The sequence below is a fragment of the Rhinopithecus roxellana genome, chromosome 14, assembly GCF_007565055.1.
Source record: "Rhinopithecus roxellana isolate Shanxi Qingling chromosome 14, ASM756505v1, whole genome shotgun sequence".
NCBI lineage: Eukaryota > Metazoa > Chordata > Mammalia > Primates > Cercopithecidae > Rhinopithecus > Rhinopithecus roxellana.
The window spans coordinates 62,290,386-62,314,886 of NC_044562.1; the positions used below are offsets into that span (position 1 = coordinate 62,290,386).

General features: G+C 45.2%; 1 protein-coding gene across 1 annotated transcript in view; it reads left to right on the forward strand.

Moving 5' to 3' along the window:
• Positions 1-24,501, forward strand: part of IQCA1 (IQ motif containing with AAA domain 1) — a 175,243-nt gene that overhangs the window by 102,362 nt on the left and 48,380 nt on the right. The window contains 6 exon segments of the mRNA XM_030916569.1: positions 5,431-5,506; positions 12,795-12,844; positions 12,846-12,902; positions 13,073-13,192; positions 17,962-18,020; positions 20,856-20,938. Coding sequence (XP_030772429.1) covers positions 5,431-5,506; positions 12,795-12,844; positions 12,846-12,902; positions 13,073-13,192; positions 17,962-18,020; positions 20,856-20,938 — 445 coding nt within the window.

Here is a 24,501-nt window from a genome sequence, read left to right on the forward strand (position 1 = left end):
TAGGACTTGCCAGTTTCTGGAACTGTGAAAAATACATTTCTTTTGTTTATAAGCCACTTAGTGTATAGTATTTTCTTATAGCAGCTTGAGCTGATCAAGTCATTAGGAATAAACACCTAAAAACCATTAGTATACTTTCAAGGCAGGAGAAATCTGTCTACATGGTATATGCATTAAAAAGGTAGGAGGACTTTGTCAACTCGGACTCATGGTGTGCTGGGAATGTCCAGACAGCGGCATAACTGCAGGCCACCTTCACATGCCGCAAAGGCCAAGGAGGTCACCGGCCATGGCTCCACCCATGACCATTAAACCAACACCGTTGCTTGACTGGGAGCCTGGGTAGCTAGAACAGTCCACAGGAGATGGCCAGGAGGGTGAACAATCTGGAAATCTCTTTTGAGCGATGGGGATAGGAGTCAGGAAGGTTTCATCTGGAGCAGACTTAGGGCATGAAAAGGGTGCAGACTCCTGAGGCTCCAGGAACTGGGCCTCAGCTGATGGAAGGACAACTTCAATGAATCTGTGGCCTTCAGTCAAGCTGCCTGGGGTGGTTTTAAGAAAAAACAACTCCCAATGTCCACACACCTTGGAAAAGATTCTCACTTAATTGAGCATAATTGGTCTAGGGCAGAGCTGGGCATTGGAATTTTTTTTTTTTTTTTTTTTTTTTAGCTTTCCATTGGGTTAAGTCAGAAGAGTTGTCTGACAGTGGAGTGGGGCACCCGCCCTGTGTAGAGGAAGAGAGCATCAGAACTCGGGTCATGGCTGGCCTTCCTCACCTCAGGAAGTGGGCCAGAGTGTGCAAGGCCAGCCACAGCAGTGGGATGGGATCTGGGAAGGTGACCCCTGGTTTCTACTGGCGGAAACGTGTGTGTGACAGTTACAGGGAAGCCCTGGACCTGGGAACCACCCAGTAAAAGGCATCGGGGGAAGAGGGGCTGTGGTGTGGTGCAGTCGGGCCCCTGAGGCATAGTGAGCAAGGAATCCGGGGACAGGAGGACTCAAGGATCTCAGAGGCAGGCCCCGTGCAGCTCTAGCAACCTAGCGAGTCCCACCCTTAGTAGCTGCTCAGGAAAGGTTCACAGGTAAACAGATAGGCTCATGCACCTTCATTTGTAAAAATCAAGATAAGGCCACAATGAACAGAAAAGCAAACAGAATGAAGTTCAGCCCCACCAACTAAAGAAATATAATTTTTCAAAAATACCATGTTGCGCCTATTCATCCAGCAAAACTTTTAAGTCATAAATTATGATTCTGCTATAGCAGATATACATCACATGTGCATGCAAACTAGCCTGCTCCCAACCCCTCGAACCCCCATTCCAGCCAGAGTGATGTCCCAAGGGGCCAATCCCTTCACACCAGGCTCCTGGGTAGCTGCCCTGCTTGTAAGCCAACTCCAAGCTCCCTGAAAAGCACAGCTCACGGTCCTTTCGAGGGCCATCCTCTTTCTCTGTCTCTCCATCTCTGTCTCCCTGTCTCTCTTTTCCTCCCCACTTCTCTTCTCTCCCTCTCTCTCTCCCCGCACTGCAGCCTCATGTCTGCCCAGCCCCACGCAGTCCCCACAGCTGCTGAACCTCCTTCAGCCATCCCTGTGAGACACAGCCTCCCCATCTGGACTTGACACATGCTGTTCCTTCTGCTGGAAACACTTTGCCACACCTCAGTCTCCTTCCCTGGAGCCCTACCCCTCACCCTTCTCCTCTTCCTCCCCTTCATCCATCCCTAAGAGCACAGCCTCACCAGTGTAGGGGCTCCCAGAGACCAAACATAGAACAATCTGAGTATCCAAAACAAAAATGGCAATAATAGACAATAACACTGACAAAAAAGTGATAAAGATGTATGACTCCTTAGTGATACCTGGAAAGAGAGAGACAGACAGATGATAAATAGTATCTCTGAGGATAAATATACTAATGAAAGTGATTCTAAATTTCTCTTTCGTTCATGGATTCTCCCTCTTTCCTCCCAGGCCTTGCTTTATCCACTGCTGGTCTTTTCCTTGCTGCTCTGCAGGCTTTTCTCTAATGCCCGGGTCTCTTGGGAGCCAGGAATGGGGCGTAGCTAACCCGAACTTTGAGTTCTCGGTGGGACTTTCTTACCAGAGAGCTTTGATTTAGTGTGAGCTCTGGAAGGTGGGTGAACTGCGTCATAGGCTTTGGGCCCCCTGGTGTTTCTGGGTCCAGGTTCTCTCCCTGGTTCCCCGCTGGCTGCAGCTCCCCCTGCCTGGCTTATGGGCTGCAGTTCCAGGCAAGCCTGCCATGTCCCCACCTCCCCATGAAGTGAGAGTCCCCTCTGCAGCACCCTGGGCCTCCCCTGAAGCTCTTGTGATCCCGTTTCACATGTCTTCCCGGCTTCCTGGTGACCTGAGCAAATGCAAAGCTGAAAGACACAGTGGACTCAAAACAAAATACAAAGCTGAAAAATGCAAAGCTGAAAAAAGACACGGCGGATTCACAGGGGGACAGACCACAGATGAGAGTCAGCAGGGGCAGGAGGTGTGGCCTTTGAGTGAGCTGGTAACCATGGTCTCAGGGGGCCGTGGAAAGCCCCTGGGAACACTTGAGCCAGCAGGTGACTTGATCAGAGCTACAGTTGCCTCAGAAGGTAACTGAGGCAGCCAAGTGTGCCTTTGCTCCGGGTGTAACCCAGCAGTGTCTTGGGAGGGAGAGCCACTGCCAGCCCTGGGCTGGGGAGGATTCGAGGAAGCCCTGGCTTTCCCAGGAACCTGGGGCATGCGCTGGGGAGAGTCCGATGGCTCCACACCCGGCCTCTTTTATTCCGATGGTTGTGTTTTATTCTCGTGTATCAGGAAACCAATGTATCCACTATGGTTTCACCTTAGCAATAGAGAGTGCCTCTTTAAAGAACGTAAGTGAGTCTTTAAAGAAACGATGGTTCTATTGGTCAGGGATTCTCAGATCTGGCAAAAATCACGATGAGGGACGCAGTGAAGCAGCATGACAGTGGAGACTTTTTCATCAACCCCAAGGAGACCCTGTAACCATTAAGCAGCCCCTCCCCTTCCCCCCTCTCTGCCTCATCCCTACCCCCTGGCCACCATTGATCTGCTTTCTGCCCGAGTTTGTCTGTTTTCATATAAACGAGATTATACACTGTGAGGCCTTTTGGGTCTGGCGTCACACTCTCAGCCTAGGTCTTCACGCTTCCTCCGCTCCGTAGCCTGTGTCCTGTCTTCGTGTCTGTGTTCGCTCTTTCTGTGGGTGAGTTCAGCATTTCATTGTGTGGAAATACATTATGTTTACCCATTTATCCATGGATTGAGCTATACTTTTCCTGTTCTCGCTTCATTCAGCAAATGTCGCGCACAGGCCAAGCGGCCAGGCCACAGGGCTGTCGAGGGTCGTCCCTGCCTGCTGTGTCTGGTGGGAAAAGCAGGCTGTTCTGAGGAAATGACAGTCCTGCAACAAGGGCAGGAAGGCCATCGGAGAGGATTTCAGGAGGACGGGAGGTCTGTTCAGAGTCTGAATTCATCAGAAAGCATAGGAGAAGGGTGGCCTTCCAGGCGGATGGAACAGCAGGGGAAAGAGTGGGGCAGGTGCAGGGGGGTGGCCTTGTCAGCATCTCTGCGGTGATGGTGGAGGCAGGAGGTGGCAAGGACAAAGGCTGCAGAGGGGGCAGGGGCACTCCTGGGGGACCACACCTATGGGGGTGGTGTGTGGTCTGCTGAGGGGCTTGGACTGTATCCTGTGGGGGACGGCACCTCCCAGGAGCTCCAAGACAGATACCTCTGTGGGGCTTTCAAGGAAGGAAGTCGTGAGGCCAGCTCTGCTGCAGACCCCTTCCAGCAGGAGAGAAGAGAGTGACCCCGCGTTAGCCAACCTTGGAGCAAGGGGCCAGGGCAGTGGGACTGGAGGCGGAAGCAGGGAGACCCCAGGAAAGCCTCTGCGGCAGAACAGTGGGGTTTGGTGATTGCTTGGCCATGGGGAGAGAGAGGAGAAATACCTCTGGATCTGATGCATGGATACTACACAACCATGAGGGCCTGTGGGGGCAACGTGTTCAAGCCACTGCATCCCAGAGTCCAACCCTGGAGCCCAGAAACGGAAGGGCCCATCAGGTGCCAGAGTCAGGGTGTGCTTGGGAAGCAGCCCAGGGGAGGCACGCCCACGTCACCCAACTGCTGCCCTTCCTCCCACTGCATAGAGAGTACTGAGCCTGCTTCAGGAACCCGAGGACAGAATAGAGCCAGCGTTGTTCCTTTCTCCCTCTCTAAGGGTAGCAATAGCCATGATGGTGGTCATCGGAAACCTGACTGTTGAGGCAGTTCAACATTATTGCAGAGAAACATCACATGAGGGTTTGCAGGGCCTAGCCCTCACTATTAGGCACAGGTGAACCCTGGCAGCAGAGGGGCAGAGGGGGTCTTGTGCTGGGGCTCAGAGCAGAGCTGTGGCCTGGGCTGATGGCAGGTAGCACTGCAATCTCCAGTCTTGGTGCACAGAGTTGGCAGCAGGCACCAGGGATGGTGGCCTGGCTATCTCTGCTGCGGGGGGCCCAGGGTACGGAAGCTAGCTAGATCCTGGCTCCAGGAAGGAAGCAGGGCCCCAGAGTCAGGCTGCGGCTCGAGATGGCTTCCAGGCTCAAGGACGAGGCAGGTAGCGAGAGGAAGGAACAGCCCAGGTGCTGGAACTGGCAAGCAGCACAGCTCAGCAAAGGATGGGGAGTAGCTCCAAGGGCTGGTTACAGGAACATGAAGGAGGGAGGCAGATGAACTCAGGCTGGGAAATCATCCTTCAGAGCGAGGAAGGAGTGAGAGCATGAGAAGACAGGACCAGGCTGGGTGTGGTGGCTCAGGCCTATAATCCCAACACCGTGGGAGGCTGAGGGGGGCAGATTGCCTGAGCTTAGGAGTTCAAGACCAGCCTGGGCAACATGGCAAAACCCCGCCGCTACAAAAAAATTTAAAAATTAGCCAGGTGTGGTGGTGCACACCTGCAGTCCCAGCTACTGGGGAGGCTGAGGCAGGAGGATCGCTTAAGCCCTGTCTCCAAAAAAAAAAAAAAAAAAAAAAGTTTTTTAATCAAAAAGAAGACAGGATCAAACTCAGGGCATGGGGTACCCCAGGGGAGGCCACTGAGAAGGGAAAGCTGGTATCAGCAGGGGACACTTCAGTGAGCCTGGACCACCCACGCCTGCTCAGTGGACACAGCACTCCATACTCAGACGGGTCAGAGGGGCACTGCCCCGGGGGACCAGGACTGGGCCATACTCAGACGGGCCAGAGGGGCACTGCCCCGGGGGACCAGGACTGGGCCATACTCAGGCCAGAGGGGCACTGCCCCGGGGGACCAGGACTGGGCCTGCACAGCATGAACCCTAGTCACGGTCATCACAGTGTCTGCGCCTTTTGCTGCCCAGTCTTGCCTGTGATTAATGAAAATATTCTGCTTTGAACAGGAAGAAGATGAAAAATGGAAAATGTCACCAAGTCTTTTTCTTCCTGCCATGAAGGAAGGATGTAACGCATACAAAGGTAAGTTTAGGAGAACATGCATGGTCACCGAGACAGCAGCACGTCCTGGGAACCCCGTCAGGGGAGGCTGCTGCATGCTACTCACAACCGAGACGTTCTGCCTGTCTCTATTTTAAATTTCCTGGCCAGGCGAAGTGGCTCAGCGCCTGTAATCCCAGCACTTTGGGAGGCCGAGGCGGGCAGATCACCTGAGGTCAGGAGTTCAAGAGCAGCCTGGCCAACATGGTGAAACCCCGTCTCTTCAAAAATACAAAAATTAGCTGGGCATAACAGCAGGCGTCTGTAATCCCAGCTACTCGGGAGGCTGAACCAGGAGAATCGCTTGAACCCAGGAGGCAAAGCTTGCAGTGAGCCAATATTGCACCATTGCACTCCAGCCTGGGCGGCAGAGCGAGACTCTGTCTCAAAAAAAAAAAAAAAAAATTCCTTTTGGTGGCCTGAAGCATACAATTAGTTAAAAGGCAAGACACATTTAGGATGAGAAGATAGTCAAGACCCCCATCCTGTTTTTGAACCCTTCAGACTTCAGCTGAATGTTTTCATGCTAGTGGCAGGGAAGAAAGATATTTTTAGATTACTTAAATTAAGAAAATTGATACTGTATGTACAGTAAAATGTCTTAATCCTATTAGACTAAGACATGTGCCTGAATTCTGACACACGATTTTTTTGTCAGTTGTTCAGCCTGATGTGTATAGCTGTCATCTGGCTGGATATGCAAATGTAGGAACTGGTCTTTCAGATATTTGCATTTTAATTTCCTAGAACTATTACCCAACTCCTGTGGTTCTACTGTGCCCTCAGGATAAATCCAAACACAGTGACCTGTCCAGATGACCTCGGTCATTAGTGCTAGTGTGGAAGTTTCTGAAAGATGCAATCCGAATGTGAAGTGGAATCTTTCCAAATGGCAGTCATTCATGGCCTCCTTCCCAACCTTGGTCTTCTCTGGATATTATCAACTTAATAGCTGTATTTTTAAATTGACTCTGGGCTTTCACCTTAATAATTGCACCTCATCCTAAGCAACAATATGAATGTGGCCATAGGTTTGATATGCTAGTGACATAAGATAAAAATGCCTGCATGCCACTGAAAATTCTCTTACATACCATGCAAGGGCACCCCACCGCATGAGATGCTGAACTGAAGTGGAACCCCAGCGGGCACGATAACGTTGGCAGGATTTGGCAACTGAATCCATTTTCATTGGGAAGAAAGGAGGTCAAAAGGGAAAACTAACATTTATTAAGTACCTAAGACATGCAAGGCTTGGAGTTTCTCCATGCCCATCTCATTTAATCTTCACAACAACTGGGAGAGGTAAATGTGGCTCTCCTCGTGTGGGCACGTACTGGTAGAAGCCTTGCTGTCATCCAAGCTTAAGAATCCATCACCTACTTAATGGTGCAGAGCAGTCACTATCAAAAACACCTTTTCACTTGCATATTCCTTCAGCAAACAGTCAGCATCTCCAGGGTGCTAGCAGTGCTAGCCCGGAGATATAAAGGTAACACCTGCCAACAACAAGCTTATATGTTGGGGGTTATAGTGGTGGGATCGGGTGGGGAGAGTGGCATAAACTGGGTAGTTTCTGTAAGTTAGGATGACAGTAACAACATCCAGTGGGACCTGCTGGGAGTTGCCATCATCTACATGGTGGGGCCATGGGCCTGGCTAGGGTACCACTGGCATCAGGTGTGTGTCTACAGCAACAATGCCATCTAAGACTCTGCTTTGCACATCATTATTTGGTCTTTACCGCCACCCTCACTGGCTTGTTACTGCATGTATCTATAACTCCCATGCCTTCAAACACTCCAGGTAACATACTAATTCGTTTTCTTCTGAAGCGCACCTTTGTGGAGCCCTCCCTCTCAGCTGCGATCCTTGAGCCTTACTTGGCCTTTGCTAACTTCTTGCCTCTCCCTCATTTTGGTGGAGCTCATTCTCTAGGATGTCCCAAGAAGGGACTCACAGAGGGGAGTTCTGGCTGCCATGGGCATCTGAAAGCTGCCCTGCACTCACACTCAGACAGCAGGTGCCCCGGGATGTGGAAAGCAGGGCTCCCTTCTCTTCTGACACAGCTAAGACGAGGGCACAGGAAGAAAGGAGCCGGAGAGCAGAAGGCTGCTGTCCCATGGCAGGAAGTCAGGGGCTCGTGTCTGAAACTGATAACTCAAGAAGTAGCATGTGAGCATGTTATATAGACACTAGGAAAAGAACACAGAAACTACCCGAAATAGCTTCCATGAAACCAGATCACTACACACTGCCCCTGTGGCCGCTGCGCTTCCTCCAGCAGGCCAGTCACGCTCCACCTCTGGCCCTTATGCTTTCTGTTCCTCTGGCTCAGAATGCTCGTCCCTTTGGGCCTCGGTGCCAGTGAGACCTTCCTTAAGGGCCCTTGTGGAGTGACAGTCCCCCTCTGCCCGTGCCCACCCTTTGCCCACTTGGGTGTGAGTGTGTGTTCACGGACGTTGCTCACGGTGCCATGCCAAGTCCTTGAGGGCAGGACCTTCCATTATCCACCTGCTCTGAGAGCAGTGCCTGGCCCATAATCGGGCTCAATAAAGTCAAAATATAATAACTGAATTTGTCCTGTGGATTGTTAATGAATAAATGAATATAGGAAAGAATGCCATTGGATAATGTAATTGGCAGGTAGACAGAGTGGGACAGGTTTTTCATTATAATCTGTTTAATACTCTGACTTTGTTTAAAACAATGTGTATCATTCTGATACAAGCAAAAATTAATTTGGGAGAAATCTACCGTCCCCATGGGAAGCCAGCTCTTGCAACATGCTGACCGGCCCAAAAGCTCTGAAAACTGTCCACGCCTTTTGTGTAATATCTGTTTCCATTAATGACTGAAAAAGCAAGCAGCATCCCTCCTGGAAGCAAACCCGTGGTGTCATTTTCCTGGTCGGATGGTGTGGCATTGGACTTGTTATCTGCCAGGTCTTTAGTAACTTCAAGGAATTAAATGTCTTCCTCTTGGAATTCTTTTCTTAAAAAATCAAAGGTTTTCCTCTTCAAATAAAACATTAGCATTTTAATCACTAAGATTAGCCCCCCGCCCCGGCGCCCCTCTTTCATTGCCCCCCCACGTGTGAAACTGGCTTGGTCTCGCTTTTCACATTCTTAGGATAAAAGCTCTTTCTCCACTCTAGGAGAGAGTGGGGCAGTTGTTGCCCTTTGAGGGCCATGAATAGCTTCCTGCATTTATAAATGTCCATGAAATTCTTGAAGGGATTGAAAAGTGCCCTGCGCAAAAGTGTCATGAGAAAAGCAAAGTTTCAGTAGAAAACTCCATCCATTTAAACGATCTAGAGGGGAAATGGGCAAAACGGCTGTGCGGCGTTTTATTTTAAATATAGTTGCGACTCCAGAATGAGAATGCGTTCCACCGTACAACTGTTTCTACATAAGTAATTGTGTCATGGTTTCCCTTCTGTGAGAGATTCTGCCTTCCTTTTATCATTAAATACGTTATTTCCTGATTTTAGTGAATCTAGTGAAAAAGAAAAGTAGCTTCCAGTAACTAACAAAGCTGTTCTGTTTAAAATGCCCTCAATGTAACAGGTAGGTGCTGCTATTGCAGAAGATTTAGAAATCCTACAAGGGGGATTGTTATTAGTAAACAGCACGCTATGACACATTTAAACCTTTTCTAGAATTTTCGAGGAAGAATGCTTACAATTTTAAACACGTCAAAGGAAGCATTGATTCCTTTTCCTACATTTTATCACTACGTGTTATTCCTACATTTTGAAGTTTTTCACAGTTTAAGCTTATGCACATTTCAGAAAATTTACTAGAAAAGAGCAATTGGCTTCAAATGCAGGAGTTGTAAACCCTCGGGGCGTTTGGAGTACACGCATCATACAAGCTAACCACAAAGTCTTAAGGGAGTGCAGGGCAAAGAATGAACTTCCACATATTAGTGACATGAAGTATCTCTTCCACCAATGGTATGCTTTAGACAATGTATGCAATACTTGTTTTCTACACCCTGGCTCTCAGGCTGGCCTCTCACTGGGAAGGATTATGTGTAATGAGAAAAGTTCAGCCCAGGCCCCCTCCTGTAGGCCCACTCCAGCCCATCAACCTTTTTCTCCTCTTCTCCCCTCCTGTTGTCACACCTGTTTTGGGCTGGCCACCTGCCCCATGTGAATGATGACACCCCTTGAACTTCGGCCTCACCTCTGCAGTCACCTTCAGAGTCCCATCCGAGCCCCCTTCCCACCCCCAGCTCTGTGCCCCCAATCCCTGGGCCACCTCTTATGAGACTGCCCTGTCAGGAAGGACACCTAAGTGCATTGGTACCATGAAAAATTTGCCACCTTTGTGATTTATTTTTTGTCTGCTTGTAAGCCCACATTAAAAGAAATCTGCATCATTTTCAAAAACCTGCCCAACTGACCTTGCATCACCACAGGCTGCTCCTGCATATCTCTGTGGCAGAGACGGTGCTCAGCCAGCAATACACACAGCCCTGCCCTTCAGTTTGCTGGTAGGAGGTAGGCTGGTCAAGAGCTCCTTGCTGGGTCCTGCTGGACCCCCCACCACCACCTCAGATACCTGCTGAGCCATCCGTGCTGTAGTCTGTCCAGAAGTCAGGTGGACCTGCCTCTGCCATGTGTGGCAAACAATCCCTTCTGCCCAGAAAGTGCTGTGGTCACCTCTGGTATCAGCATCTGCAGCTTGTGAACCCGACCCGCTCTTTTTTATTTTTCTTTTTGAGACGGAGTCTCGCTCTGTTGCCCACACTGGAGTCTCAGCTCACTGCAACCTCTGCCTCCTGGATTCAAGCAATTCTCCTGCCTCAGTCTCCTGAGTAGCTGGGATTTCAGGCACGTGCCACCACACCTGGCTAATTTTTGTATTTTTAGTTGAGACGGGGTTTCACCATGTTGGTCAGGCTGATCTCAAACTCCTGACCTCGTGATCTGCCCACCTCGGCCTCCCAAAGTGCTGGGATTACAGGCATGAGCCACTGCACCCAGCCCGACCCACTCTTTTTGAAAACTGGAGCTGCGTTTCCGTGTCCTGTCTTCCTGCAGGTGTCCTGTCCTGGGGGTCCTGACTCTGACCACTAAAGGCACAGGCACTGGCCCTAGGGCCCCAGTTGCTCTTTGCTGGCACACACCTGCTTTGGGGCATAGCTGTTTCTGGTGTAGCTGCTGTCCTGTGTGATCCTCTCCCTCCAGGAAGTAGAGAGTGTCAGTGAGGTAGGCTAAGACCCTGTGAGATGCTCTGCTTCCTGGGGGATGGCAGCAACTATTTGGGGCTACACTGGAACTGTATATATTTATTTATATATAAATAATTATTAAAAATAAATTATTCATGTAACTTTATTTTATTCCATTTACCATCACCGTATCGGCGTGAGGAAGGGGTTATTTTCATTTCTCAGAAAGGGGAATGGGCTCTGCAAAGGCTGTCCCCTGCTAAGGTCACCAACTGGTAGGTGGTAGGGCAGGGGTTCCACCTGGCCACAAACAGTGGCCCTTGCACCAAGCTGTGCTGCCCCGGGCAGATGGCAGGTGGCCAAAAACCTCGGGACAATTGTCCTGCCTATTTGCCAGTTCTGAGTTTGCATCAGAATCTCCCCAGTCTCTCTCCACCTCTCCTGAGGGTCTAGGCTTTCCTGGGTCTCACAGCATCTCATCCCTGCCCCTTTCCTTGTTCATCCCTTTTGCCAGTTCCTGGTCCTCTGTGGTTTGTTCAGAGACTCAACCTCTCCTTCCCATTCGTTTACCCACATGATTCTCTGGGGAAGCTTCTCTATGCTAGGTCTTCACGTTTGATGGCTCTGGGTCTCTAGCAGCCAGATCTGTTCTTCTGTCTGTGACTATGACTTTCCTCCCAATGTAGAGTTAGAGCGCCACCCTCTCCCTTCTCGGTCAGCGGGTCATGCCATGCTTGTCAGGGAGGCCATGCTGAGAAGCCTCCTTCATTCATTCGCCACCCCACCTGCCTTGCCTCGGCCTGCAGCCTCTGCCGTCTTCACAAGGGGCAGCCCTTGTCCCTCAAAGGTTGGGAGCCTCTGTCTGTGCCCCAAGTCCTCAGCTACCTTCCCAGGTTAAAGGTCATCACAGCCCTAAAGGCAGGTCCCAGTGAAGTGACCAGACTGGTTGGCGGTTGTCAGCTTCACAAATTCCAGCAAATTTCCTTTACGTTCTCGACATAGATTCCAGAAAGACGTCTCCTTCCCCAAATGACAAGTCTTGGCTTCCCACAGGAGACCTTCTTCCAAGTCCCACGTCGAGGATCCAGCTGTTCCACACCTCAGCATACATTTGGAACCTCCCTTCTGAGAAAGGAACTCTATTTCCATTTATTTTAGTGATGGGAAATTATTCTTATTTTGTCTAGGGTCATGTTTCTCTAGGTCCACCCTCCTAACCACCAGGAGGAGGCAAAAGGGAAATTTTAAATATGTGTGATTTCAAAAACATGCAAAAAGTAATTCGGAAATTTAGCTGTTGAATTAGGGAGAAATACTGGGTACTTGTGTGTTTAATGTTGTCTGTTTTATAATAGGAGGCAAGGGATAATTCCTGGAGGGTTCAACAGGCAACAAAATCTTTCATATTTTAGTGAATCATTTGAAGAAAAAAGAATGAGATAAAACATTATAAAAAGGATCACCTATGATTGTATAATCCCACCATTAACATATTGTTTTTACATGATTATAATAATACAGTAGAATACAATTGTATCACACTTAAAAAATATTGAGTAAAACAAGGCCGGGCACAGTGACTCACGCCTGTAATCCCAGCACTTTGGGAGGCCAAGGCGGGTGGATCACGAGGTCAGGAGATCGAGACCATCCTGGTGAACACAGGTGAAACCCCATCTCCACTAAAAATACAAAAAAAATTAACTGGGCGAGGTGGCGGGCACCTGTAGTCCCAGCTACTCGGGAGACTGAGGCAGGAGAATGGCATGAACCCAGGAGGCAGAGCTTGCAGTGAGCCGAGATCGCGCCACTGCACTCCAGCCTGGGGGACAGAGCAAGACTCCGTCTCAAAAAAAAAAAAAAAAAAAAAAAAAAAAAAAAACAATATTTTTACATCAGCAGTTTTTTTTCTTTTTTTGGTGTATTTACAAGCACATATATGAATGTCATCTGTCCAGCTTATTTTACTCAAACTTTTATCCTATGCAAGAGCATATAAAGTTAGGCTTATGTTTATATGGCAATAACTGTTTTCACTAACCTACATCTTTTTAAATTTTTTCTTTTTCTTTACCCTTCTGGAGTATAGAGATCTGGATGAATAAAGATGAGTCTTGGAATTTCTCTCAGGACTTTGATCCCAGAACTGATCAAAGAGGAGAAACGGAAAGAATTAGAGTCAGAGATCAGGGTGCAGGTACAGCTATGTTTATGGTGTAGTAATAGCAAATCATTTACTTCAACCATTGTGCTTCTTTACAATTTCCCATTAATAACCTGCCCCATAATTTAAGGGATTTTTAAACTTCACAAACAAAACTCAAGACGTGCAAAGTGACTTAAAAGTAGTGTTTTGTATTCTCCTAGGTTGATGAGTTGATGAGACAGGAACTAAAAAACTTAAAACTAGCTGTGGACAGAGAAAGGGAGCACCCAGCAAAAGCAGGAAAGAAGAAGAAGGTGAGTGGGGAAGGACCCTGCAGAGGGGTGAGGTGGAGCCAATTCAGTCATGAAAAGCAGCCCCTGCCATTCTGTGGCATGTCCAGGAGGGCTGCCTGTTGCCAGGACACCTCACGGGGAAACATGCCTGCCTTTGGTAAATTTAATTGGTCCACCATTTAACCTTTGGCCTGCAGATTCATAAATAGGATAAACCCAACCATCTGAGAGTAACATCTCCCAAGCCCTGGTCAGTTGCAGATTCATATTACTGATAGCCTCACTGATGGAATGAGAACTATCAAAAGAGCCAAAGCACATTCCCCAAATGGTCTCCCATCTGTTCCTGTACATAGAGCTATAAGGGAGGCCAATGGTAATGAGTAGGATTTTGTGAGTGGGGGAATCATAGGGAAAGGAATTGGATGAATTGAAGTGTAAGTTGCCACCAATCCATCTCACAGTGGTTTAGAGTAGCTAGTTAGATCAGAGTATTTTAAGTTCTTTTAGTTTGCCCCCTGCTTCTACCTTCATTCCAGAGACAGCCCTGTCATTGGGGCCAGATACCCAAAGTAGAGAGCGGGGAGTTCTTCCTCCCTGTCAGTGCTGGCATGAGCACAGGCAGCCTTTGCTTGTCTGGCAGCTTTCTCCACATTCCATGACTGAGCCACTTTTCCTGTGATTCACACATTTTCTCTTAGAGATTTCCACACATTCAGCTGCATTTGTGACTACTTTTGCTAGATCAGGGCCATGTGGTCTTTTCAGGATGACTGGCTCTTGATCCATTTTGTATTGATATTATGGTTTAACCCTGAAGGCAGCTGAATTGGTGTTCTGAAGATCCTTCACTGTAAGCTGAAAACACCAATTTAATAACCATCCATAGATGAAAGTACCTTCACAAGAGCTCTGGGATTCAGGTGAGAGGCTGCAGCACCCAGGTGGAGCACAGAATCATAAAAAAAAAGATGCATTGAAAAGAGTAAGAATGAAAGTTTCACTTTACTCATGTCACCCCAAAGCCCACACATCCTAGTGTCAAGAGATATTTCCTAGACCCATGAGTTCTATCTTGGAAGAAAGGGACAGAGAAGTGAACATCTGACTTTACCATGGAGCTCAGCACCAGGCCTGTGGATCCCAGTACCATGGGCCTCCCACAAGCCCTGATACCAGCCCCATCCACAAAACTCAGTATTGGGCCTGTCTTTGGACCCCAGAACCGTGGGCCTCCCACAAGAAGAGAGCTTGCTTCTTGTGGCAGCTGTCTCCACTTTTGTGATAGCAAGTGTAATAGCAAGTCATTTACTGCAACCATTGTACTTCTTTATTTTTGCGGGCCCATCCACAAAAATCAGTGTTGGGCCTGTCTTTGGACCCCAGAACCAGAAAAGAATCAAAATATAGCACTACAAAACATCATTCAGTTACAAAGCAACTTGTAACTTGAGAGAGGAACGAAAGAACCTCAAAATAGAAATAACTTAACAAAATGGCAAAAGTAAGCCCTTCCTTTCAAAAATTACTTCAGATGTATATAGATTAAACTCACCAATCATAAGATATAGAGTCACTGAACAGATTTTAAAAATTCAACTATATGCTATATACATGTAATTCACTTTAGATTTAGGGACACATAGGCTGAAAGTGAAGGGATGGAAAAAAGATACCTCATGCAAATAATAAGCAAAAGAGAGAAGAAATGGCTATACTTATATCAGACAAAATAGACTTCAAATCAGAAACTGTCACAAGAGACCAAAAAGATCATTAACTAATGATAAAAGGGTCAATTCAATAGGAAGATATAACAAGTATAAATAAATATACACCTTTAATCAAAGCACCTAAATATATGAAGCAAGTATTAACATATCTGAAGGGAGAAATAGACAGCAATACAATAATAGTAGGAGACTTCACTATCCCATTCTCAGTAATGAATATATCATCCAGACAGAAAATCAATAAGGAAACAGCAGACTTGAATAGTGCTAGGAACCAAATAGTCCTAACAGTTATTCTACCCAGCAGCACCAGAACACACATTCTTCTCGAGTATACATGGAACGTTCTCCAGGATATATCACATGCTAAGTCACAAAACAAGTCTTAATAAGTATAAGAATATTGAAAACATTCCAAGTAACTTACAACTGCGATGAAATGAAACTAGAAAACAATAACAAAAATAATACAGAAAAATTCACAAATATGCAGAAATTAAACCACACACTCTCGAACAACCATTGGGTCAAGGAAAAAAATTATAAGGGATATTAGAAAATATATCGAAACAAAATGAAAGCACGACATACCAAAAATTATAGGATGTAGCAAAGTCGATACTAAGAGGGAAGTTTTTCACCATAAATGCCTACATTAAAAATGAACAATCTCAAATAACCAACGTACCTCAAGGAACTAGAACAAGAGGGGAATATTAAACCCAAAGCTAGCACAAGAAAGGAAATAACAAAGATTAGAGCAGAAATCCATGAAATAGAGAATAGATAGACAGTAGGAAAAAATGATAAAACTAAGAGTTGGTTTTCTGAAAGGATTTTAAAAATTGACAAACTATGCTAGACTAAGAAAAAAGAGATGAGATCTAAGTAAATTCAGAAATAGAACAGAGGAAATTACAACCAATGTCAAAGAAACAAAAAAGATCATAAGAGACTATTATGAATAATTAAATGCTAATAAGTTGGACAACCTAGAAGAAATGGATACATTCTTAGAAATATACAACCTACAAGACCAAATCTAGAAGAAATAGAAAGCCTCAACAAGTCAATAACAAAGAGATTAAATCAGTACTCCAAAACCTTCCTGGGATCCTGGAAAACAAAAGGACATTAGGGAAAAATTAGTGGAAACCTAATAAACTTTGGGTTTTTATTGATAATATTGTGCCAATGTTGGTTTCTTAGTTGTGACAAATGTCCCATAGTGATGTAAAATGTTAATATGGAAAATTATGTGAGAGAGATACAGGACCTTTCTGTACTATTTTTGTAATTTTTCTGTAAATCTAAAACTACTATACAATTAAAAGGTTTTGTTTGCAGATAACGTTATTTTCTTGTGGAAAATCCCTAGGAATCTACAAACTCCAAATCAACTTACAGCAGCAAGGGTGCAGGATATACGATAAGCATGCAGAAATCAATTGTGTTTCTACATATTGTCAATGAATACATAGACACAAAAGTTAAAATGGAATGTGCTTTTAAATCACTCAAAAAATGAAATACATATGTGTAAATCTAACAAAACAGATATAGGACTTGTATGTTAAAACTGCACAATGCCAGTGAAAGAAATCAAAGCAGATCTGAATAGATAGACATACCATATTCATGAATTGGAAGACTCAACATAGTAAAAATGTCCATTAGGATATTTTTATAGGATAGGATTAATGCAATTCTATCAAAATACCAGAAATATAATTTGTAGACATAGACAAGTTTATTCTAAAATTGCAAAAGCAATTCAAAGGAGGAAAGATAACTTTTGAATAAGTAGTGCCAGAGTAACTGGACATCTATAAGCAAAAAGAAATGAACCTCAACCTAAGTCTCACACATTATATAAAAATGAATTCAAAATGGGTCACAGACTTAACTTTTAGAAAAACAAAAAGAGGAGACTTTGGGGACCTAAGCCTAGACAAAGAGTTCTTAGAATTAGCATCCAAAATACAATTTTAAAAAGGAAATATTGGATTTCATCAAAACTAAAAATGTGAAAGACCCTGTTAAGAGGATAAAAAGACAAGCTACAGACTGGGAGGAAATATTTGCAAACCACATATCTGACAAAGATCTAGTATTCATATACTCACATATATAGAACTCTCAAACATATAAACATATAAAGAACTCTCAAAACTCAAAAGTTAAAAGACAAGCAACCCAATTGGAGAACGAATGAAAGACATAAAGAGACATTACCCTGAAGAGGATGTACAGATGGCAAATAAGCACATGAAATAAGCACATTTGGAGCATGTCTCTCTAGGCCGTCACAAGTTCCTGAATGCAAAGCCCCTTGGGAACTAGAGGTAGACTGTTGCCTGGCCCTGAGGGCTCCAGATTTGGGGCTAGACGCTAACAGAGAAAGGTGATTGGGTACTGCCTTAGTCTGTTCGAACTGCTATAACAATGTTCTTAGGCTGAGTAATTTATAAACAACAGAAATTAATAGCTCATAGTTCTGGGAGCTGGGAAGTCCAAGATCAAGACACCAGCGGATTCGATGTCTAGTGATTTTGCGTCTGGTGAGGCCTCATTATCCACTTCAAAGATGGTTCCTTCTAGCTGTGTCTTTACAGGGTGGAAGGGTGAACAAGCTCCCTCAGACCTCTCCATGAGAGTGGAACCCTCGTGACCTAATTGCCTCCCAAAGGCCCCATCTCTTAATACCTACCTTGGGGGTAGGTTTCAACTCATGAATTTTGGGGAAACACAAGCTTATATCAGGCACCAAAGGTGAACACAGCTTGACTCTGTGGGACAGAAAGCCAGAATGCTCTTCCCTCTTTGGAATTTGGCGCTTTGCAATTTCCACAGTGGGGATCTCACGTCTATCCACACAAGGACACACCTACATAAGCAACTTGGGATGGGGTCTTCCAGGACAGTCCCTACGTCCATGAAAACACTGCGGCTCCATGTTCACGCCACCACAATTAACTTTCCACCTCCCACCACCCCCAGAAAACAACGTGCTTAGCTAATTTCTAGGACTTATTTGCTTGCCTGTTTTGACTAAATTGTTGGTTATTTCCTTTTTTTCCAAAGAAGAAAGGCAAAAAGAAAGAGAAAAAGACAAAGAAGGATAAAGATTTGACAGCGGACAGGTGAGGAATGGACTCGTTGTGTTGTGATGCATGTGAGAAGAGGGTGCCCCAGAAAAGAGCACAGGAAACCCCAAGGGCACCCCCTCTGTGGTGCCACGCCCTCTTCATCCTCCACAGTCCTGTCCCTACAAATCCCAGACTGGAAAGATGCCTGGGTGGCCCAGAAGGCAAACCTGGACCCCCATGACTTCTGACTTCATATTTTTTAAGTTTTAAAATTCATGGAAGGGGTGTTGTTTAAATTTTTTGTTTAAGAAATAACGGCCTGGTGAAGCTTTTGAGGAAATATGGAGACTCTGAGTACCCACAGGGCAGGAATCTGCCCAAGCGCCTCTGCTGGGGCCCTTGCTCCTGCCGCGGAAGGAATGAGAGCAGTGAGGCCCATGGGCCCAGCTTCAGTGCAGAACGAATGAATTCAGTGTTCATTTTTAACTTGAAGTGGCCTGAAAGTGCTTTAACACTGAAAATAAATAGTACCTAGGTTTTCAAATATTATCAAGGAATTTAATTAAAATCCCTAATAAATAATGTGGGAAATAATTTTGAATGTATATTTTTCTTCCCATGGGTCTTATTAATAGGTCAACACCTGTCGCTCCCCTGTTGGGGGTTCCCTCCCCTCCCTTGGTCATGTCACTCTTCTGTTTGGGCATTCCCTTCCCTCTCCCTTGGTCCTGTCGCTCCCCTGTTTGGGGGTTCCCTCCCCTCTCCCTTGGTCCTGTCACTCTTCTGTTTGGGGGTTCCCTCCCCTTGGTCCTGTCACTACCCTGTTTGGGGGTTCCTGCTTCTCCCTGTGTCCCAGCGTTACTCTCCCCAAACTGTTCGAGAGAAGCTCTGTGAGAGAGAAAGCCCTGCCTAGAGCTCTCTGGGTGGGAAGAGGAGGCCAGAACACCCAGAGGGGCACCGGGCATCTGTAGCCTCCAGGGAGGCCAGAACACTGCCGTGGCCCTGGCAAGCAGCCCCTGGAAACACAGTCAGGGGGAGTGTGCGTTTCTGCTCTCTAGAGAAATGGCTCTCACAGGACATCCATAGAGGGAGAGGGCTGCAGGTTTCTCCACTCAAGTCTCCACTGTTTGAGAAGCAGTTCCAGGTCGAGAAGCTGGGGCTGACTGCTGCCTAAGAGGCAGCTGGTCAGTGTTTTGCGTCTCAGGTGCCCCTGTTCCTGGGGAGGCACACATCTGTCCATGTGCAAACACTGGCACCTCCTGGGGCAGATTTAGGGGACAGAGGGGCCTCAGAGTCCCATCCCTTGAGGAAGGTGCAGCCCATGCTCACACACAATGCCACGGTGTCTTCTACCAGCATTTTTTTTTTTTTTTTTTTTTTTTTTTTTTGAGATGGAGTCTCACTCTGTCGCCTAGGCTGGAGTGCAGTTGTGCCATCTCAGCTCACTGCAACCTCCGCCTCTGGTGTTCAAGCGATTCTCCTGCCTCAGCCTCCTGAGTAGCTGAGATTACAGTTGCCCACCACCAGGCCCAGCTAGTTTTTTGTATTTTTAGTAGAGACGGGGTTTCACCGTGTTGGCCAGGCTGGTCTCAAACTCCTGACCTCAAATGATTGGCCCACCCTAGCCTCCCAAAGTGCTAGGATTACAGGTGTGAGCCACCACGCCTGGCCTCGGACCTTCTTAATATCGTTTGTTCTGATTATGTTAGAGAATCTTCTTCAAATTTATGTTAATATTTTATACCTGTGTTAAGTGTTTATATTAAATAAGTATTCAAGTTAAAACACTGAAGTTGATACCTCCTTGATATATATGGGTCAAATACTGCTATCCCAAATTCCACTAAATTAAATCTTTCTTAACTTTCAGCAGAGGGCATACTACTTTAAACATGTTTGATGGAATACAACTCCAGTCATCCAAAGACTGGGGTCATTGGATTAGCATTTCCCCTAATAGTATTTGGCTTGAATCTAGCTGATATTCTCGGGTGTCTTTTAATCACACTAACTTGGGTCACAGGACAGTCAGAACAACTGTCTAAATAAAGTTGTATTTACAGTTCTCAACTTAGAGAAAGACCAGAGTAGGATGGAAGAATAAAGAAGAGGAAAAGACAAAACATCTCAAAAGATTATACTGAATAATATTGGAATTTAACCTATCTAATTTATGCAAGCCAAACCCAGCTAGTATCACTGGGAGTTTCATCCGTTATGTGGGATAGATACTACGTCTATTTTTTTCTCAATTAGTATAAATTACCAATGTGCTGGCTATATGCCCAAGGTCCTTTTAGAGAAGTGATTTTGACATCTGTAAACACTCCATAAAGTATAACACCCTCCTAAAACACCATCACCCTCATAGCTTTAGACGTTTTATCTTCCATATAAGAATTATCTTCAGTCTCATCCTTTGTTCTTTGTAGGTATTTCTTTCAAACAATTGTGCAATTGGGTTAAAAGGAAACATAAATTTCACAAAGGATTAATGACGTACTACAGCTTGCAGATGCCAGCCGAATATATAATTATAGGTCCATTGCGTTACTATTACTGGGTAATTTCTAATTCATATTTGTGCCATCATGAAGACTGATGGAAGGGCAGACTGCAGGAGTTATAGCTGGTCCCAGACGCCCAAAGATATCATTCTTATTAATGGGAAACATCAGATACACACATGGATGAGTGAAAGTATTGTTTTTAAAAAGCCTAATTTATCCTCAAATTGTAGAAACACTTCAAAACTCCTTTTATTTGCATATGAACAAATGTACTTGGAAATAGATCTGGTTTAAGTTCTCCACATATGTGATCATTAACAGAAATACCACTGATTTCTGTGTGTGTGACTCTGGAACAGACACTCTGCTTTCTCCCCAGGACCATCGAGTCTCTGTATAAGGAACTGGTGGAAGAAGGATTACTGATCCAGGCTCTGAAAGTCAACCTCTCTGATTACATTGGTGAGTACACAAAGAATAATGCATGTGTGTGTCATGTGTCACCTCTTGTGTTTTGAAATCCCAGCAGCCAGAAATATGTTTTATTTACATTTTTGTTCAAGCCAAAACCTAGCCCATGGTGGCTTCTGGTAAATGTCTGTTGGATTGAAATGATTCAAATAACCTGAGAGGATGCTGTGAACTAACAGATTCTCTTAATAAAATGGTTGCAGCTCTCTCCCCTAACGTAATAGAAGCAGGTTTTTAACCTGCTAGCAAGGTTCCTCAATGCATTCTTTCTGGCATAATCTGATTTAAGGAGATGGGGAATTGTTTATGATTTCACATGTTAAAAAATGCACCTGGGACAGCACCTAAGGCTTCCACAACACACTCCTTACTGCAGGAATTATTTCCAGAAGATACCTTCCAATAGAGACACAAATATTGGGGAGGAATGAGGTGGGGACATTTGTTATCACAGCCTCACCTAATGGTTTTCTCTGAATTTTTAAAAAACATGATGATGACCTGAAAATACACTTAAATCTTAAAATTCCTCATAACTGTACCACCCTAATGCAGTTATTAGTTTTACTTTTATGAAGAAATTACCCCAATGGATGACAACATTCTCCTACATAACCACAGAAGGAAAATCACTCAGAAAATCAAACAATAATGCAATACTGTTACCTAATATACAGTGAACTTTCAGCTTTCCCAATTGTCCTGATAATGTCCTGTATACATGTTTGTCTTTCTGCATCCAAAATCCAGCCAAGGATGGTGCAAGTGATTGTTGTGTCTCTTCCGTCTCCCATAATTCCTTCCTTCTGGAACAGTTTCCCAGCCTTCCGCCATCTTTCACAACCCTGGCATTTTTGAAGAGTCTGAGCTGTTCACAGACTGTCCCTCAATTGAATGTGCGTCATGGTTTCCTCATTATTTGATTCAGGGTAAACATTTGACAGGAAAACGATGGCGTGTCCCTGTCAGTGTTTCCCACTGGGGGCACCTAATGCCACTTTGTCCCATCAGTGGTGATGTTAAGTTTAATCCTGTGGCTTAGGCACTGTTCCCTGGATTTCTCCACTGTAAAGCATCATCTTTCCCTTTATAATTAATGAACAATGAATCCAAGGGGTGATATTTTGAGGCTGTGGAGATTCTGTTCCCAGCATCCTTTCAGGCAAGCGTTTTAGCACCCACTGACGATTTTTATCTGCATCAGTTATTGCTGTAGCAGTTGTAAAGTGGAGATTTTTCTCTTTCTATCATTCCTTGTACATTGAATAGATATCATTCTTCTGTAAGAAAGTATGTAATCTTTTAAGATCATGTTATCAGTGTAGACACATGGATTCTTTTTTTATTCAATGTATTATCTATGCCTATCATTATCCATCCTGTTATTTACATTGACCCAATTTTGGTCTGTGAGAGCAAGAAGGCTGGCATTCTCCTTTGATCAAAGGATGGTTATTTTAATCCCTTTTCAAGACAGCCTTGTTTTCTTCTTGAGGACTTGAAGGAGCCCTCACATTTCCTAACAGCATAAGAATTTTGCCAGAATATATATTGAGATATGTTTTGGGTTTCTATTTATTTTACTTTCTGTGTTTCTTCTTCAGGTGCTGGAGAATTTTCTCCTGTGCCTTGATTCTGTTTTGTTAATTCTGTTAATATTTTTAAATGGCTATTTTTAACAGAACCTTCTCTTATTTATGGTTTGGATTTGTGAACAAAAGATCCTAGTGCCTCGTACAATGCCTGGCACATGGTAGATTCCCATTACCTATGTGTGGACTGACTTCTCAACTAATTATTAGTTTCTTATCCCTTCTGAACTTTTTCAATGATCTGTCAATTTTCAGGAAGCATCTTTAAGATGCCTAAGGTTAAAGTGGATGGAGTCAGCCATTTAAGAGTGGCTCTGATATGGTTTAGATCTGTGTGCCCACCAAACCTCATGTAGAATTATAATCCCCAGTGTTGGAGATACGGCCTTGTGGGAGGTGAGTGGATCATGGGGGCAGTTTCTCATGAATGGTTTAGCACCATCCTCCTTGATACTTTCTTCACAGTAGTGAGGTCTCACAAGATTTGGTCATTTAAAAGTGTGTAGCAGTCTGGACACAGTGGCTTATGCCTGCAGTCCAGCATTTTGGGAGGCCAAGGCGGGCGGATCACCTGAGGTCAGGAGTTTGAGACCAGCCTGACCAACATGGAGAAACCTCATCTCTACTGAAGAAAAAAAAAAAAAATTAGCCGGGAGTAGTGGCACTCATCTGTAATCCCAGCTACTCAGGAGGCTGAGGAAGGAGAATCGCTTGAACCTGGGAGGTGGAGGTTGCGGTGAGCTGAGATCGTGCCATTGCACTCCAGCCTGGGCAACAAGAGTGAAACACCATCTCAAAAAACAATAATAATAATTAAAAAATAAAAATAAAAGTGTGTAGCACCTCCCCCTTTTCTCTGTCTTGCTGTGGTTCCCACCATGTGAGACATCTTGCTCCCTCTTTGCCTTGTGTCATGATTGTAAGTTTCCTGAGGCCTCACCAGAAGCCGAGCAGATGCCAGCATCATGCTTCCTGTATACCCTGCAGAACCATGAGCGAATTAAACCTCTTTTAATTATAAATTACCCAGTCTTGGGTATTTCTTTATAGCAATTCAAGAACAAATTCATACAGACTCTAAGTGAAAATGACTCAATCTAACCAAAGTAGTCAAACATCCACCAAAATCTGGCACACTTTGACCTTGTCCATATTTTCATTTTCTCCCAGGTAAGGTCCTTAGCTTGAAAGATGGCAGTGTATCTTCCTAAATCCCCACATCGTAAAACAGATGAACTAGAAAACAAGACCAGAACCCCCCAGGCAACACTTGCACCACAACTAAATGACAAATTTTCCTCATTGAGCCCCAAAGTACAAACTTTAGAGACACCAAAGGACCTGGGAATAGGAGACCCCAAAATAACCAGAGATCAGTGGGCCAGGTAATGTGCAGTGGGCCAGGTAAGAATCAAAGCTGAATCTAGGAGGAGTTTTGCCCACCTCAGTAGCAGATGAGTGCAAAGGACCCGAATAAGAAAATGCGAAGGGGCTGGGACAGTGATTCACCCCAGTGCCTTCCTCCACAGGGCCCATACTACGAAGAAACTCTTGGGAGTGAAGTCAAACTTGAACAGGATAGGAAAAGTAAAGATGAAACATAGAGAAGACCCAGAAGAAATTAGGGAAGGGGACCAGAGCCAGAACATCTCAGAAAGCAAGCCACCACATTTTTAGCATCTATAAAAATGACAGAGGAGGGAGCTCTGTGAAACTGGAAGAGCTATCCTGCACCACACCTCCTTCTAAAAGTATTGGACTATTCGCTCATATAAATTTGAGCAATGGAAAAGTTCAAGGTCAAAGCTCGTGCAAAATTATCATAAGAAAAAAAGAATAAGAAAACATTAACATCCCAAAACGACATCTCCACAAAGCAGGTCTATACTGAAACCTGCTATTGCAAAACAATATACATTCAGAGACTGGGTGCGGTGGTTCATGCCTGTGATCTCAGCACTT